This window comes from Apis laboriosa, unplaced genomic scaffold, assembly GCF_014066325.1.
Source record: "Apis laboriosa isolate Shangri-la unplaced genomic scaffold, ASM1406632v1 scaffold35_cov144, whole genome shotgun sequence".
Classification (NCBI taxonomy): Eukaryota; Metazoa; Arthropoda; class Insecta; order Hymenoptera; family Apidae; genus Apis; species Apis laboriosa.
This window is the reverse complement of record NW_025222966.1, coordinates 690,776-709,861: the sequence shown is the minus strand read 5'-3', so window position 1 is coordinate 709,861 and position 19,086 is coordinate 690,776. Positions and strand designations below refer to the sequence as shown.

General features: G+C 25.8%; 1 protein-coding gene and 1 long non-coding RNA gene across 4 annotated transcripts in view; both read left to right on the top strand.

Annotated features, from left to right (window-relative positions):
• Positions 1-430: 430 nt before the first annotated feature.
• LOC122715443 lies at positions 431-4,969 on the top strand. The gene is made up of 2 exons (XM_043937640.1): positions 431-1,745; positions 4,054-4,969. The coding sequence occupies exons 1-2, from the start codon at positions 1,063-1,065 to the stop codon at positions 4,538-4,540; spliced, it is 1,170 nt and encodes a 389-aa protein (XP_043793575.1). The 5' UTR covers positions 431-1,062; the 3' UTR covers positions 4,541-4,969.
• Positions 4,970-13,790: 8,821 nt separating this feature from the next.
• Positions 13,791-19,086, top strand: part of LOC122715406 — a 31,046-nt gene continuing 25,750 nt past the window's right edge. Inside the window, exons 1-2 of one of the 3 annotated variants that reach the window (XR_006346835.1) lie at positions 13,791-13,920; positions 15,079-15,254. This is a non-coding gene — a long non-coding RNA (uncharacterized LOC122715406). Of the gene's footprint in view, positions 13,927-15,078; positions 15,255-19,086 lie in introns of all 3 variants that reach the window. The other 2 variants (XR_006346833.1, XR_006346834.1) reach the window with 2 other exon arrangements.

The following is a 19,086-nucleotide window of genomic DNA, read 5'->3' as shown; positions in this document are numbered from 1 at the left end:
AAATAAATATTTAACTCGATTGTTCTTAAGAATCATTATCATTTATGAGGTAATCACACATTATAAATTCACTCAGTATAGAATTTTTTAACACTATAATTCGTAATAACAATGTTCTGTTAAATAAGTTCTATTATTCAACACAAACACATATTCCGATTATTCACACAATTGAATAACTTATTTCGTATTTTGTAAAAAATTTATTTATTAATAAATTATCAAACAAACTTTTAAACTGATTAAAATCGATCAAAAATATCGTAAGTTCACTCTCGCGTCAGCCATTCGCGAACTGTTCGTCAAGTCGTAAACCGTCTGCGGCCGTGTCGCATCATGGAATAAGCTTGTTTGTGACGTCATTAGAAGATAAGAGCCTTCATTATCTTGGCAGCGAGGGGGGCCGGCACGCGTAACGATTCTCCTACGATATTTCCAGCTGGCCACTTGCGACCAACTCGTCGCGACGCGTACATCGATGTTAACCGATATACGATTTATCACGACCGATTTGACACGTATCCATAACACTACGAGAATCAATCTCGCGTCAATCGGAGTTAACATAGAAAATAAGATCGAAAATAATCGATATCGGTAAGAAAGTATTCGAAAATATCGATCCAGTGTATTTAATTCGCAAGTATTCACCAAAAAGTGAATTATCGATGTGAAACCAAGGAAGTGTATACATGTAAAATATATAGATTTTAGTTTGTACACGTGTTCCAGTTATTTTCGTTATCGTTATCGTTACAAGGAAAGTTATCAAATCGTCCCAATTTCATCGACGCAGTCACCAGATATAGTATAGATACCGGCTTCGATCCTCGAGCTCAGCATTGCGCTCTTTTCCTTACATTAAAAAGCATTATCTCTTACAATTACAAGAAAACGCCGGCGCCATTATTGTTGACTCGCGCAATCAATCAACGCGACGTTTGAACTTTAAACGTCCAATAAAATTTGATACCCTCGTTGTTCTCGTGTTCGGACGTTGTGTTGCATTAATAAGCTTTTCGATAAGCGTAAGGAAAACATTACCGCCATTATTGTTGACTCATGTATAATCATCAGTCACTCGACTCGTGCAGAGATCGTTGTTTTAGAAATCTAGATCTCGAAGAACGTTCCATAACTATGAAGTCTCACGAGATTTGGGAGCGGAGCATCACCTTCATCGAGCACGAATTGCTTCCGGAAATGGTGCACGATCGGTACTTCTGCGAGCCAAATTCCAGGGAATTCGTCGAGTTCGACTCGGCCACGATTCGTCTCGATGAGCTGAGCCGAAGTAGCGAGATTTATCGCGTCACGGTTGTGGTCAAGTTCTCCGGCGAGCCACGTAGCTTCCCACTAGTTTTGAAATTGCTTCCAGAGGAGGGGGCAGAGCACACGGGCCGAACGGCGTTCGACGCGTTCCAGAACGAGGAAATGTTCTACTCGAAGATGGCCCCTAAATACGGGCCTGATTTGGTTCCAAAGTGTTACCTGTCCGATCTGGGTCGTTATGGAAGGACAGTGATCGTGTTGGAGGATCTGGAGAAGGATGATTACAAGCAGGTTGACGGTGAACTGGACGAGAATCATTTGAAATTATGCGTGCAAGTTTTGGCCAAGTTTCACGCGAGAGGGTTGAGGCTGAAGGATACCGAGCCAGGGATCTTCAGGGAGTTCGAGGCGAAACTTCTTGAAATTTCCCTCACCGAGGAGGCTATGCTCCATTATGAGAAGAGATCGACTAGGTAATTGATCCTTTCTTGGAAATGGTTGGAATGCTTGTGCTAATATTGTAAAGCAGAGATTTTGTTGGTATCTGTATATACATGATATTGTTTAAATGTTGGAAGGAGAGTAAGTAATATTTGAGTAGGGTTTGTCTTATCGAATAAAAAGTATATGGCACTTTTAGTAATATAATAGTTTTTAATATAATAGCTAGAATTTTAGAATTAATTCTTGAAGATGTTAGACATTATGTCTATTATATATTCTTCGATAATATATGATGTAATACATAATATATTTATTGATAATATTTTAGACATATTTTTAAATCTATAATAATTTAAATCTATAATAATTTTTATAATCTTGTTTTTTGAAAAGTTTATCTTGATTAAATAATATTTTAAATCACAAACTTTTAAATTAATTAATTCACATTCTAAGAAAAAACAAAAAGCTGTAGAAATATTATGTGATCATTAAATTTATAAATGTATGGTGATTGATAATCTCCAAAGTAGAAATATTTATTTATGCTTGCAAAAGAAATATTTTACTCATCGAATCTTTCTCATGATCAAAAATGTACTTTATCATAAAATGAAAAATATAAATCATGTGTCTAAAAAAATCCAAGAGAAAGATATTGTAACAGTATAATTTTTCTTCTCAATAATATATTGCTATAAACGATGACCAAACATCTTACAGCATCCGTTCTTTTCTTCTAATCATCAATCAAAATCTTTCTTTCATGTAATGAGGAAATTAATAAGGAACATAAATAATTATGAATCTTTGTAATTTTAATTAAGTCTTATTAATATTACTTAATAATTCCAATTAAATAAACAACATTTCATTTTTTCTTGCCGAAGAATATATAGTAACAGAGTAAGAATAGTTACAAGGATTATAAATTTTATTATGAGTTTTAATCAAACAATGTAAATTTAAAATTGTAATTTTAAAAAATCTTATTGTTATCATTGCTATCAATACTTATAATCAATGGGGTTTAATAAATATATTATTAAGATCTTAATATCTTATTAGAATTTTTATATCTTAAATTTTCTTTTAAACTTTATCTTTTAGTTTTTTTAATAAATAATTTTTAATAGATTTATGATAAAAGTTGCAAAAAAAAAATATCGATAAGAATTACGATTTTAAATAAAAAAATATTATAAAATATTATATTGATTTGAAAAGTTATTGGATTATATCAATTGTATATTTTTTCTTTGCATCAATAACTTAAAAATTATAAATTTTAAATTTGCAACTTTATTATTATAGTAAATATCTACATAATATAAAAGAATTTGCATTTCATCTAATAAAAAAGAGAAGATAAATCTGATGTGAAATTTATAAATTTATAAATTGTTCATTATAAATTTTTATTAGATTATAAAATATGTATATACATTTTTTATGTCTCTAATTATTATTAAAAAAATTATATTGTATTGCATACGTTATAATCTCATCGTTGATCGATTTAATATCACAGACTGGTAATATTAACATTATCGATGTCAGTACCAATGGTATAGCAATTTCTGTATTAGTGTAATAATCCAAGCGCAATTGAGCTGGACAGAATCCAAAATTGATCGAATTTGAAATCATCAACAAATTGATGTCAATCAATTAATAATTAATTTATTAGAAAATCTGAAGTTATGTCAAATATCATAATCTCGTGATTTCATTAATAATGATTTTAATTTTTTATATCTTGTAAGAATATTTCTTGAAATTTTAATTCATTTTCTCAATTTCGATTTATTATGAAGAAAAATTAAATAACAATAATAAATCTTAATAAATCTCATAAGACAAATCATTAAAAATATTTTATTTCATTTGAACTTTGATTAAAATTTTTTTATTACTCAGAATTCTCATGTACACTTACATATTGTAGATCAGTATATCTTTCGAACATATATATACATCTTACGTTGTTAGATCATGCAGTTCTTGGAATCGAATAATTAATTATAAATTTAAATTTTAAAATATAATATAATACTGCAAAGATATAATGTATTATATAAATTTTTATTCTTAATTTTATTTTATTTTCGAATTATTCCTTCGAAAATATACAATAAATATTGCAAGATACATACATACAGATTACAATAAATTTTTAATATATTATTATACGCAGAATCTCCTCTCTTCCTAATTATATATCATCAATTGTGAAAATCATGTTTCAAATTTACTTACCTTTCAAACTCTCTTCAAAAAATTATATAATCATTATGTAATAATAATTACGCAACACAACATATTATGTAATTGCAGAATGTTGGACATCCTTGAATCCTTATCGAACTCAGCCTTTGCCGAGAAGATGAAACGGAGATTAAACAAGAATCCAATGGAAATCGTGAAAGGTATCGTGACGGAGGTGAACGACGTTTCCACAATATGTCACGGCCATTTTTCACACGATAATCTGCTGTTCAAATATCAGAACGGGAAACCGATCGGCGCGAAGGTGATCGACTGGCAAACAATGAGATATTGTTCGCCGGCTGTCGATCTTGGGCCCATTCTACTGTATAACGTGACGCATGAGGATGGCTCGTCGAAGGTGCAGGAAATTTTGACGCTGTACATCGACACCGTCAGATCTGAATATCCTGAAGTGGACGGTCAACGACTCAGGGAAGATATCGTGGACAAATTCTTCTTTGCCGGCGTCGTTCTATCATTCCTAGATCACATTACTGACGAAGAACTTAATCGCGTTTTGTTACTTTTGGAACAATTAGACGATTTTAACTGAACTGTTTAATTTATTCCGATTTTAATCAATGATTTATATATTTCAGTGTTTTGTCTCTTTTTTTCTTTTTTTTTTTTTATTACTAGTTAATGGATTATTTTTGCAAAAGAAATAAAATATTTTAATGATATTTTAGATTACGAGTACGGTTGGTAAAAGTAATTTTCTTTTTGTTTTGTATGTCAATGAATTTAAAGTCATCAATGAAATTGATTCATAAAATATGATAATGATGTGTAAAATACGTGCAATGACTAATATTTTTAAAATTTATGAATTATAATGTTCGTTATAATGTTTGCAACGATCTTTGATAACGATTTTTTTAATCCATTAATTTTCATTGATCTCATAATTTATGATGATTTAATAGAATTAATTACGTTTTTTGTATGAAGATAAAAATGTGAAAAATATAATCTTAAATATAAGTCGTCTCCCTCATTATTATTGATTTCATAGGAAAATATTATAATATATTTTCTAATCTAAATAACTTTTCTAGAATCTTTTTATATTCTTTTCTTATATTCGATCGATCAATTATAAATTTATATTTTTATTTTCCAAATGTATTCGCTTTATTCTAAACACTGTAATAACAATTATAATAATAATATATATTTATTACATTTGTTTACATTTGCACGACAAAAGATTACCAGACTATATATATATATATAAATTTTATAAAAGATTTGATACTAATAAAATTATTATATCATTTTTTCCCTCCTCCCTTTCGTGAGCAACACTCATAAAGTAGCAGAACCATGAATTTTACTCGCGCAAGAATCAAGGCCAAGCGTTGGTTATGGCGATAGCGTTTACCTTTTGTACAAACGCATTCGAACCATTGAATTTGATTTTTCAGCGCGTATACGATACGCTTTGATCGGTGCGGAAAAATCGAAATATGGATCACAGGATCTCGCCTCTTTCTGCTACTCTCATCCCTCCTCTCTATGCGCACTCCATATGTCCGCAGCTGTTACGATACACAGAATACGTATCGGCGTTGTTCCGTGAAATGTAATATTACTTTCGCCCCGAATAATGTTGCAGATGAAAAATGTACTTCAACCTCGCTCTGTTTCGGACACGGATTTATGTACACGCAAGTTATATACACAACGCATCATACTTCTCACATTCATTATCCAGGATCAAACGATTCCCCTCTTCTTTTTTCTTTCAAATTTATACGCATGCGTCCAAATTTTGCGACTCGTCCTTCGATCGTTCACGTAAATCCACGTGGAATTTGTATTTATTCTGATGAAGATATTAAATTGATCGAATTAATTAATGATTTCAAAGAATATCAAATGTGCATTCGAAATAAAAAAAAAGTAAAAGTATTGTTAAAATATTTACCTGTTAAAATATTTACCTAGAATAGTATAGTATAGAATAACCTCTTCTCTTAGAAATCTTGTTCCATAAAGTATTTAAAATATTGATTCTTGTTCTTATTTATGTTAATCGTCCTTATCGGGATATAAACTTTAAAATACTTTCGATACTTTATAAAACTGTATTGTTCGAATATGATAACGAGATAAAATATATATATTACAATACAAATTTCGTTTATGTGATACTATTGACGAAATATCTTCCATCTAAACATCCATTTTCTAATATTTACCATTGAATGTTGTTTTATATAAAATAAAATAATAAGAATTATTTACGAACATATCGGAATTATCGATATTCCTAACCTCTTCGTATATATATCGAAATGTCATGAACCGATCTCTACTTAAATCTATAAACAAGAGAGAAATTTCGAATTTTAATAAAAAGAAAGATTCACGATTCAAATGACATTTCGTCGCAAAATATTTCGTCTAAAATGTCATTCTCATTCTCATAGATAATAAAAATAAAATACTCACATTTATTTTAATTCTAATACGTTTCTTCGAATTCTTCAGAATTCTCTGTTAGTCTTTTGATATTTTTTAACTCAATCCCTTATATCTACGTCTAATTCTGGCTCTGGTGGAGGTGGCGCTGGCTCTGGCGCTGGCTCTGGCGCTGGCTCTGGCTCTGGCTCTGGCTCTGACCTTCCCTCTGACTCTGGCTCTGGCTCCGATCTAGGAATCTCTATTGTTCGAAATTGTAATATTCTAGGTAGCGGTTCGTGAATTCGAGCTTGAATTTGGCTTCTTAAATTTCTACCGATATTTTGTATGTGTTGTCCAGAGATTGTCAAACAATATATAATAGCCAGGATTATGATTATTATGAGAGTAGAAATTATCATGCGACGAAAAGTGCATCTTGTCTTCATTGTGGCCTTTATGAGTGGTTTGCATGATGGTAGGAGATCCTTCGTTGCGATGTAACATTTTAAGGTCTGAGACGATGTGCTGCTTTCATTGCAATCGCACACCGCCTCCACTATAGAGAGACCCATTCACGTTTTTGGAATTTTGACGATTCGGGTGCCAAACGTTTAATTGTACACGCTGGATTTCGATTGCGGAAGTCGATAGTCTGATTTTATGCGCTCGTTGGTTTCTGTTCTGTGTGTGTGGCTTAACGGGTGTTCCTCGAGTAATCACGAATTATGCGAATATATATGTTCTATTGATTAAACGAAAGGCGAAATTTCTTTTTTTATTGTTATTTATGATTTTTAAAATATAAGAATAAAAGTTATCTTTTATAGTAACTTAATATTTAATCTTATTCATGACAAGTAGTAATTGCTTTCTAATATATTTAAACTGATGAACAAATTTTGTAACAAAATTTGTCTTGCAGATTATTATTTTCGTTGATTTTTGATTCGATAATTTACAACTTAAAAAATTTAATTGATTAAATAATTTAATAATTTTTCATTAATTGTAATTTTCATTTTTATGATTAAAAGCTTTTTCGCATAATTGGATTGTTAATATTAAATATGATAAATTTTCAAGAAATATAAAGTACTTTTATAATAAATAAATCAATTATGTGGCTGTTTTAAATCTACAATAAATTAAATAAAGTAAAATATATGATGGATGGTAGAAAAGCGTAGGTATAGTTCATTAATTATTTCATGAAAATATTTTAAGCCAGTCTTCCTTGAACTGATCAAAATATAATTAATGATATAATTTCCAGATATCATTAAAGTAACTGTATTCTACGTTACAATTCTACTAATTAATTATTTTATTTCTATTTTCACATCCCATATTCTTTTATTTTTACATAAATTCAATTTGGAAATTTCAATTAAACGTTTAACAAGACATAGAAATGATGTATCTATTTCAGTTATTACATTATAAAACAATATACTTAAGATATATGATATATCTATATTAATGTCACTGAAAGTGATACAAAAAGTGACAGTTACCAATTAATAATAGATATATTCAATGTAAATAAAAATAGTTTTTTAAATATACGATGAAAATATTTTAAAAATTCTATTTTGTAGTAACTTAACGTTAAATATAAAGTGTACAATTATATTTTTATCTTTTATTCATATATTTATCTTATCATTAAAAATTTGAATTTATGTATTCATTTTAGGTTACGAATTTTTACTATTAACATTTTTTTTCTCTTTTATATCGATGTATGTCTTCTTTGTTTTTGTATTGTATTTTATGTTGATTCAATCAGTATAAAAAATTTTTAATAAAATTACACATAATAATTACACATATATATGTTTATCTTAATAAATAATTTTTGTACAAAATCTATTTACAATACACAAACATAATTTATATTAAATTATTTATAAATTATAAAAATTATGTATTATTTATAAAAGTTCTTTTTGAGGTTTTGGTGATTTAAAATTTTTTTCATAAATCTTATTTAATATTACATGTACATTGTAAAAATTGCATAATGATTTGAATTTGAATTAGTGAAGCGAATGGAATAACGCAATATTTGTTCTTTTATTATATTCTTCACATTATACTTTCAAAATGAATTTATTAAATATTAAATTCTATAAATTCATAAAAAGAACAAATTAATTAAAAATTATGATATTTATGCTACATGTATAATTAAAAATATATAATTAAATAAATTTATTATATTAATTCTGTTTTAGGTCACAGATTCTAAAAAGAGCATACGATATATAACTGACAAATATTAATTTTAATTTATTTTATTTAAATAAAATTAGTTAAACATTGTATAATAATAATGTACTTCGTAATAAAGTAAAAATTATATTTATTATAACAATATCTTTTTTAAAAAACCTATGAGAAATACAATATTACATTATTGAATTTGAAATATTGTAACATTATACTACTAAACAGGCAAATAAAACGAAGAGAAAAAAAGTTAATTCATTAATTCATTTTTCAAAAAAATACTTACATGTAGGATAATTTTAGAATACTCCATATTTCAAAAAACATCTAAAATTTAAATATTTAAAAACTATTAAATTAGAAATTATTTATTCTAAAAAACATATAATAATCAATAGAAATATAAAATTTATTTTATGAGAATATTAATAAATATGAAACAATAAAATAATAATTTTTACAAATGATACTGTATTCTTAATACATTATGATATAACTACAATTTTAAATTGGATCAATATCGATTTTAGTTAAGATTTTATGGAAATAAATATAAAATTCATAAAATATAAATATAAATTCATGTTCAATTGCAAACATATATATGGAATTATTTAGATTTGATATATCATTTCTTATATGCCAGAGACACGAATGTGTAAATTGTCTGTTTAAACGTAAGACATAAAATAAACATTGTTTTTTTACATTTAATATTAGTTGACAATGATAGAACAATGTTTTATATTCAGTTTTGATTCTGAACTAAAATACTAATATCAAAAATAGTAATTATCTTCTTACATTTTACATTTAAAATATAAGCTTCCATTCTATATTTAAATTCAAAATCTAATTCTAAAATGATAATGTAATTAATAATTACTTTTATAGATTGATACAAACTAAAAAAAAAAAAAAAAATCATTATCATAAAACATTAACATACAATATGTCATATTTAATTAGTTTAATGAATACATATTTATCAAAAATTCTGAAAATCATTATATTAAACTTTTATTATTTATTTTAAAACAATTTACTTGTTTTGATGATAGTAGCAGTGTAGTTGTGTTAAACGATTAAATTTACGAAATGCAATCATCACATGGAACAGTTTCTTCCATTCAATATGGCGCAAATCTACTTATTATTAAGACATTTGCGATAGAATTTGGTAACGTCTTGACATTAATTAATTGTTTACGATACTTTATAAATTAATTATAATTTTGATATAGCTTTTCTCTTTATTGGAACTTTAAGCAAAATTTAATAATCTTGAAATTTACATCAACTGGTCATATGGATAATGACTTTATAAATAAAACGTAAATATTCTATAATTATGTTATATTATTTATAAGTGTAATGATAAATTATGGCTATTAAGAAATTTTATCGAATATTTTATTATATTTTTATGAGCATAATAATGAATTTCGCGAATATTAAGAAAGCAAATTATTTCAGGTTGAATTCAACAAGAAATATTATCTTTACGAGATGAAGTTTCATAGAATAAATATTAATTTAGTATTGGTATTTCAAATGTAGTAGATATCTATTTGTATATAATCTGATTATTTTAAAATATCAACTGAATCCTGATTTAAATATCTGATATTTCTATTCGAGACTTTGTTTAAAATCTTTAAACATATTTAGAAATGAATTAAGATTGATTTGACATTTTTCAATTGAGAGCAGAGAAATTTTTAAAAAAAACGAGAAGAATGTTGATAATGAATTTAAGACATTTATAATTAAAAATATAATACTAAAATATCCTATAGCTTGTCACAATAATATTTGAAACAAGATACATTAAAAGTTTAATGCGATTATCTGTATCACCTCGTTTCAGTACTTTTTCTAGATTAAGACTTTCTAGAAAAGACTTTTTCTAGAAAAAGACTTAGTTCATATGAAGTCAATAAAGGAAGAAATAGAAAAAGACATAAGAAATAGAAAAGAAAGAATAAAAATGACATACATACGTACTAAAAAATATTTTCCTTAATCTCAGAAAATACATTAATTATATATTTGTTCAATTTGTTTTTTAAAATTTTATTTTCTATTATTATTCATATAAAATATATTCATATAAAAATTCATTTTATATAATTTATATAAAATTGTGAAAAAAAATATTATAATTAATTAAAAACAAGAGAAAAAAAATAGTGAGGAAACAAACAGAAAGAAAAAAAAGATGGAGGAAATTAACTGAACAGAAAGAGGAAAAAACTGTGACAGAGCGAATGGCTAGGACATTCCATATGAAAAAAAGTACGAATGTTATTAACACTATGCATCATGTACCTATACTAGATAGAAATATAAAAACTTTTTATAGTTTTAAAGATAAATCAACAGAATACTGAAACTTAATTTTTCATCATAACTTTTGATCTTTCTTAAATTTTGTGCAACAATCTTATGAATAATAATATTGATGACAATTCTTATATTGAAAATCGCAAAAATTGCTTTTTTTTTTCACATTAATAATTATCGATATCTTTAAATTTTGGAAATATTTTAGTTAATTAAAATAATTTTATAATATAAAAAGACATATAATGATTTTTTAATTAAAAGAAACAAATCTCATTAGACAAATAATATAGATATATATTATAGGTATATATTACATAGGTAAATGTATCATAGATAGATAAATAATAGACAAATTATGATATTTAAATACAAGTGTAGTAAATGAAATTGAACTTCAATCTAATGTAATTTCTAATATATATTTTTGTACTTTTAAATATATTTTATATTTGTGTATATATTTAATCATTAATATTTTTATCTTCTTTTTTCCATTTCTTTCCAAGAAATTTCTTTTTTATGGACTTCTTAACTAACATTTTCATTTTGTAAATTTCACATTTCGAACGATTTATATTAAAGATATTTTCAAAATCTATACGATATTTTCTAACAGTAAGATTGCTATTATATGTTCTTTTAAACTATTGACGATTGTACAATTTATCGATAAATTAGATAATAATAAATTCAACAAATTTTTGGAATCAACGCCATGCGTGAAAATTCTAACTCGTTAATAGAAACACGGAATGTGCAAGAAGATATTTGTAACATCACAAACAAAGAAAGCAACATCAAGAAAGTAATATTGAAAATTAATTGACTAAAAATGTTTTACTAAAAATTTTATAGTTGCATTTCGACATTTGAAAATATTTAAATCAAAGATGATTATTAATAACTCTAACTCTAGATCCAATGATGATCAGCACATCATTTAGAATATATTTTTCAAAAAGATCTCCAAATCACTTGAAATAAAAAAATGTAAGAAAAATTGTTTGCCTGAGCCTCAAAGAGGTTTGTTAAACACATAAAAAAAATCATATTTAGAAAGGATGATTTTTTGAAATATTCAATTAATTACTTGAATTTAGATAACAATTTAGTTTCACATACCTCTCATTAATTTGTCTGAGTATTTATCTTGAAATACACTAAGTTAATCATTAAAAAATCATAGTAACTTGAGCAAAGTATCCAAGAGAATTCAGTAACAAAAAAAAAAAAAAACAGAGAACACAAAAGATGAAATATAAAACACATAATACATCATATAATATATATACATCAAAAAATTTACAGTTCAAAAAATAAATAAATTTAATTGAATATCTATGAAACTAATGGTTTTTTGCTACAAGTGGTCCCATACATTTTTATAGACAATGCCAAGGTGCATGGATTGGTGTATTAAAATATATACGAAGCAGTTTAAAAAAATATAGTTGAGCCTGATAATTTTTTTATGCGTTCATCTACAAAAAAATTGAGAACAGCATGGTACAGCCCTTTCGAAACCATACAACTTTTATTCGAAGAATTTTTTGATATTATGAAGAATAAACGTGGTATTTAATAAAAAAGATCGCGATCGAAATTCCCCCAGCGATTGAAAAATTTTTGTCCAGAAATTCGATTTTGTATCAGGAGAACATGATATGAGAGGAGGTCGATCGAAAAATTTTTCCAAGAAATGACGTCAAATTCTCGGAATCTCTAAAATTCGTAGAAATGACGTCAAGTTCTGGGAATTTCTAAAATTCTTGGAACTGATGTCAAATTCTTGGAAATTTCCAAATGTTCGAACAATGAAACGAAACTTTTGGCCGAAAATTCGATTTTGTATTAGGAGAATATAATTTAAAAGGAGTTTTTACGCATTTATCACACACTCACCGTTCTGATACTTACTTTTTTACCATTTCTCAGATTATTGCCATTTTTTTAGAGCTTCAAACTTTTTTCTTTTCACAATTTATAGAAATTTAGATATTTACTCCTGGCTTACTAATCTGATACAATGAATGCTGTAATTTTTAGTGTGTTTTTTAACATTTTTAAAGTTTTTAAAGCTCTCTATTTTTATTCTTTGAGATATCTCGGTTCTTTTTGATAACCGATTACATAATAAATTATACCGGGTGTCCGAATAGAATTCTCTGACGTATCTCGCTTGTTTTTGGAAATATTAAAAAATATTTCAAATAAAAGTTACTTGATTTGTAGGGACGCACATCCTGTAATAATTCATTTTTTTATACATAGAAACGTAAACGGTATATATTTATATATATATTTATAGAAAGACACTTTTTTCTTTTGAATAGAATTATATATTTTTTAATAGCTCAATTGATGTATCTTAACATTCTCTGTAAAAAGGAATGAATCTGTATATATATTCTTTGTTTTATATTAAATAATTATTAAATAAGTTTTAACTTATTTATGTTTAGGAGAACTAGAATAGAAAACAGAGAGAGAATATGTAACTGTATTAATCTACTATAATACTAATCTACTGTAATTCTTATCTAAAGTAGATTAAGACAAGCACGATTGGAAAAAATAAAACCTTTAATATAAGTAGACTTGATTAATATTATTTTTTTTATTATATTTTAATTATTTTTAGTTGTATCTATTTATTTTCAATAAGTTATATCTATGTTTATGAATTTTATTATCTTTATATAATCTATATCTGCCTAACGTATAAGTGTCATCAATGATTATATAGATATAACGTTGCTATTGCAGTTAGTTATATTTTACTCCCGATTCAATAATATAGCGTGTTAATACATTTTATTAGTACCTTTTTATCTATATATACAGTTCTAGTATCTATTTATACAGTTTTTCGGATTTCGTTTTTAATAATAGCTAACATTCTCTAATTTATATTTGAAATAAAACGAATATAAGGACTTAATGGTAGTGGTAATGTATAAATTTTCTAAACTCAAAATGGAATGTTCGAGTTCATCGAAGAAAATATAATTGAACCGAATGACACGAGAAAGATTTCAAGTTTAAGCACTTTGCACTTGGAGGAGAAATTCGATTCATGACAAATTCAAATCTTTCGTATCTTCTCATGTGTAATTCATAGCGCGTTCCTGAATTATAAACTTCTGTTACGAATTCTCGCGATCTAGTTGAAAATGTATTTAATTCTATTTTTGAGGGAAGACATTAATTGTTAGCACGCGAGCTGAAATATTAATTTGATTTAAAACGAAAATTGCTTTTTTATCTTATTTCAGATGCATCCACTTATTTTATATTTTAAGAAAGATTAAAATAAACGATGCATCTAAAAGCATTTTTTTATATTATAGTTTTCATCGTCCGATTGAAAATGAACGATCAATCTATGATCGATCGGTGTAATGTTTCGTTTCTCATGCTGCTAAGTAATTTAGTATTATTAAAAAAAAATTTATAGTAAAAAAAAAAATTTTGTTTATAAAACTAAGAATATTATCATCAATTTTTATTAATTATTATGTTACGTTACATTACAGCATGAAATTTAATCTGAAAATATGTTTATCTTATTTTAATATGTAATTTTATTAGATATAATATTTTTTATTAATTAAATTTATTGTTTATATCCAATATATAATGTCTTTTAAGATGATCTGATCTATTAATAAGATTGCTAAGATAAAGGATTAATTGCTTATTGAATTTTGAAATTTTTCCTTTGATATATTTTTAAATCTTTATGTATTATCGTTTCATTGATTATATATCAAGAAATTCGATAAAGCCTTAATGCTTTAGACTGAACTGGTTATAAAATTTCAATGTTAGAATTCTTGGCTATATCTCACAATTGAATCCATATTGGTTTTATGATAATATTATATAAAAAATAATTAAGTAAAAAAATAAAATAATATGACGTATAAATAAAGTAAGCATTATACCGATCGATAATTGATTGATATTCGTTTTCAATCTGATAACGAGAATCGGACAATGTAAAAAAAAAAATATTAATAAGTTATAACATTAATAAGTTATAAATATTTATTGTACTTTTTAATTTCTGATTGAAAAATTTTAATCATTATTATTTAGCAGAGAAATAAATATTATAAAGAAGAAAGAAAATTGGAAAAAATGATGATTTGAAATAATGAAAAATGATGCACTTGTACGTCAGTTTGAATTAGTTAAGATGCTGGTTGATAGGAATTATCTGGAACATCGTTGACAAGCTGGGACAGATGATCTTCCATTGGTTTCTCTACGAGGTAAATGTAAATTTAGATAAGTCACTTTGGAAGTTGGTATACGGGGTGTACGTGGGGTATGGCAGCTTACGCGACCGCAGTAGTGCAACGTAGAACAAAACGGCTCAGTTCTGATATCTAGCTCTCGACTGTGTTGCGCTATCCACTTCGAAAGTTAGCTAATTTCGCTTTAGACCGTGTTCCATGTTTGTGTCTACCCGGTCACGCTAAAAGTTTCTTACTTAGTTCTTTAAAGGTCAATGTAGTCGTGTATCTATCTGAATGTAGATTGATAAGTACATATTAATATACTGTGATATTTACTCGTATGTTTCATATTTATTTGTATCATGAATATAAAAATCACTTATAAAATGTATAAAAAAAAAAAAATTTATTATACTTTTATGAAAAATATAATTTTTTGAATTTTAAGTGTTAATAAATAAAATGAATTGAAAAAGATTCATTCATTTATGCGTGAAGTATTTGTTCATCTTTTTAATGATTTTAATACAAAGAAAAGAAGATTTTGATTTCAAATATGATTCAAAAGATTCTGAAAATGCTATATAGTAGAATTTTACTTATATAAATCTATCAAAGCAGGAATAGAACTCTATCTAATTCCACTTATGATTTTTCAATTGATAGTTTATACTGATATAAAAAGATTTGAATGAGATAATTTTATATCTGTTTATAAATATAATATATATATTTTTAATTATATTTCATTATAAAGGGATTTATACAAGTGATGATGCTTAGCACTTTAAATAATAGGAGCTCAGTTTATGCAATTAGGCATTATGTAAAATTTTATTCATATTAAATAAAGTTTTATTGTATCTTAAAATTTCATTGTATTCTTAATCTTTAAATAATTATAAAATTTAATTCTCGATTATTTATCTCTTTAAAAATTTTATGCTTATACGTTCACTACCAAATATTACAGGGATATATTTTAATTCATCCTCTACTTTAGATAACAAGCACGTACTTACTGAACAAGTTATTTCGACTTTGGTAATACTTAAAACTTTCTTATCTTATCATTTTCATTACTGATAGTACCAGTATGAATTCCTTGTAAGATAATGTTTGGTTATTTTTTAATTAATATCTAATTTTAATGAAATATACATATTTATATTCATATATTATTTTATAAGTGTTTTAATTTAAATTCATTTTCTATCTTCAAAGTCATTTCAAGGTTATAGTTTCATAAGTTGAACTTATCTTGACATTGACTAAAACGTCGTAATAAAATGGTAGACAGAGAAGGCGATAAATAATCTTAAATAATTTTTACAATGATCTCGAAACAAACTTTTTTTATTGAAAATATATATTTTTCTCTGTTATTTTTTTTATTTGCAATGTAATGAAAAAAATACGTAAATAATATTTATACATGTACGTTTTGCAAATTAATCAAATGTCTTAATTGAAAAATGTCATCAAGAAAATTCTTAACTTTCATAATATTATATGTCAATTCTATGTAACTTATCATAAATATATGATGAAGTTTTTTCAAAATTTATATTTAAACTTTATGTTAATTAATTTTACATGTATAAAATCCTGATATTAGCACCACATAGATAATAATACCGTGAACCAGTGAAACAGAGTAATCTCCTCGATATCTCCAGTTAATACCGAATCGCCCACATTGAGTTAGCTAATTTTGCCTTAGGTATTGCAATATTTACAGCATTGGTCCAAATTATTTCAATTCTCTAAGGTATTATGAATATATTGTATATTGTATATTGTACCAATAAACGAGATAAAATATTAATATAATACGAATATATTCCTTTTATGAATTTTTAATTAATTAATATCTCTACTTACATAAAATATTTTGTATTGTTAAAAGAGTTAATGAACTCTACATTCTTGGATGATTTCTACAAAATCATCATAATTTTTGTAAATTTTGAAATCGATAAATTTTGATTTGACTCAAAAGACAATAATATTGCATTTCATCACTGACATAATTAAAAAAATATATAACGTGTAATATAATTAATTAAATTTGAAGCTAATCAAAAACAATTTTATCTATATTTCTTTTCTATTTGAAATAATATATCACATTCATGTTATATTATTTCAAAACTTGTATTAATTGATTATTGCGATAAATGTCGAAGATTAATCCCTTTTCACTTAAATTAAATCCACGTATTTAGATGTTACAAAATAAAATATTGGATATCTTATTATTTTTTAACCAAATTATTGCTTACGATTACTTAAAAATTACAATTCGTAAATTAACAACTGACTTGATACTGCAATCAATAAATTTAAAAGAAACATCAAAAAATCTTTGAAAGAAAAAATGTTTCGAAAATCTTATTTTAAAAAATAACTCAAGAAAAATTAACATATGGATGATTTAATATCTCGAACAAGATCGAACAAAATTTCGTGTTCATCGTTGAAAGCAGACTATAAAACGTTAAACCAGTTAAACTCGTAAAATTCTAGACTTAACACGGATTACCCATACGGCGTATCTATTATATCCGTATTTGTACCACGATAAATGACGTCGATAATGGTGAAAGCTTGTCCAGGCTTTGATATTTATTACACGCCGTGATGTTAGTTGTCTTGCTGCAAATCCTGAGAACCGATGGGCAAATATATACGTATATTTTAGTTGGCTTTTTGCTCTCGGACGATCGTCCTGGGACGCATGTTGTCAAATATTCCGGGTAGCGCCCCTCGAGGCCTGTTTCTCTTCGAGACTTGACTTTGGATTCATCTCTCGACCGCCTTGTTTTCTTCCATCCCCGAAGAACAACTTTCGCGACAGCCATCCTCAAATATGGCGACAGCTCTTTTGACCAGGCGAGACTGGATATTTGAAATATAAACCGTGCTATGTCGAATAATTCGCTATAAGATTCAACGTGTTAAATAACACGGTAAGTATTGTTCATGGGATAAATGGACTTGATGGAGAGGTCGGATGGTGTTTAATATGCATAGGATAGATAATTAGATGCGATATGATTTCATCCGTGAAGGTATGAAAGGAAATTGTTACAAAAGAGAAAATGGAAAAAGAATAGTGATTTTTTTTCTTTTTATTAATTTATTAATTTTATTTGGAATTGGGGGAAAAAGATTTGCGAGAAGAAAGATAGAAAGATGATTATTTACAAGAATAAAACCCTCTTTCAATCGATTTTAATGATTTTTTTCATATGGAATTTTTTTTCAATTATCAAAGTTTGTGTAATGTTGTGAAGATTTTATTTGACAATCATTTCTTATTAAAAAGTTATTAGCTTATTTTTATAATCAATCTCGAAAAATATAAAAATATCTAGAAATTAAATAAATTTTTGTTTGGCATCAATTAATTTATGTTGATTTTAAATTTAATTTCATCTCAAGTGGTATTTTTTTTAAAAATATTTATCAAAAAATATAATATATTGCGCAAATTGCGATGGAAATTAGTTTTAATTTGTGTCGACGTATTTTTGATAGTTTAAATATTCATATAATTTAAATGTATTAAGTTAAATCAATTTTTTTAAATATTATGACTCAAAATTATTACGTAATTTTTTTTTGGATAAGAAATATGGATTATTTTTTGATTTTGATCACATTAAAAAAGTTAATTAAAATAGTTGAAATTTATAATGAAATATTTTAAATATCAACTTCATCAATTTTATATGTTTCTTTTTCTTCCTCTTTCAGAATTTCCTCTTTCATTAACTATAATATTTTTTATTATCACTTTTTTATTATCTTAATTATATAAAATATTATATTTTGTATGCAATATTACATCAAATTTAAG

Bases quoted from the DNA above. Each gene is read 5' to 3' on its own strand.
- LOC122715443 (XM_043937640.1), top strand. From the start codon at position 1,063: ATGTATAATCATCAGTCACTCGACTCGTGCAGAGATCGTTGTTTTAGA. The intron at 1,746-4,053 runs GTAATTGATCCT...ATGTAATTGCAG, and splicing joins TATGAGAAGAGATCGACTAG to AATGTTGGACATCCTTGAAT.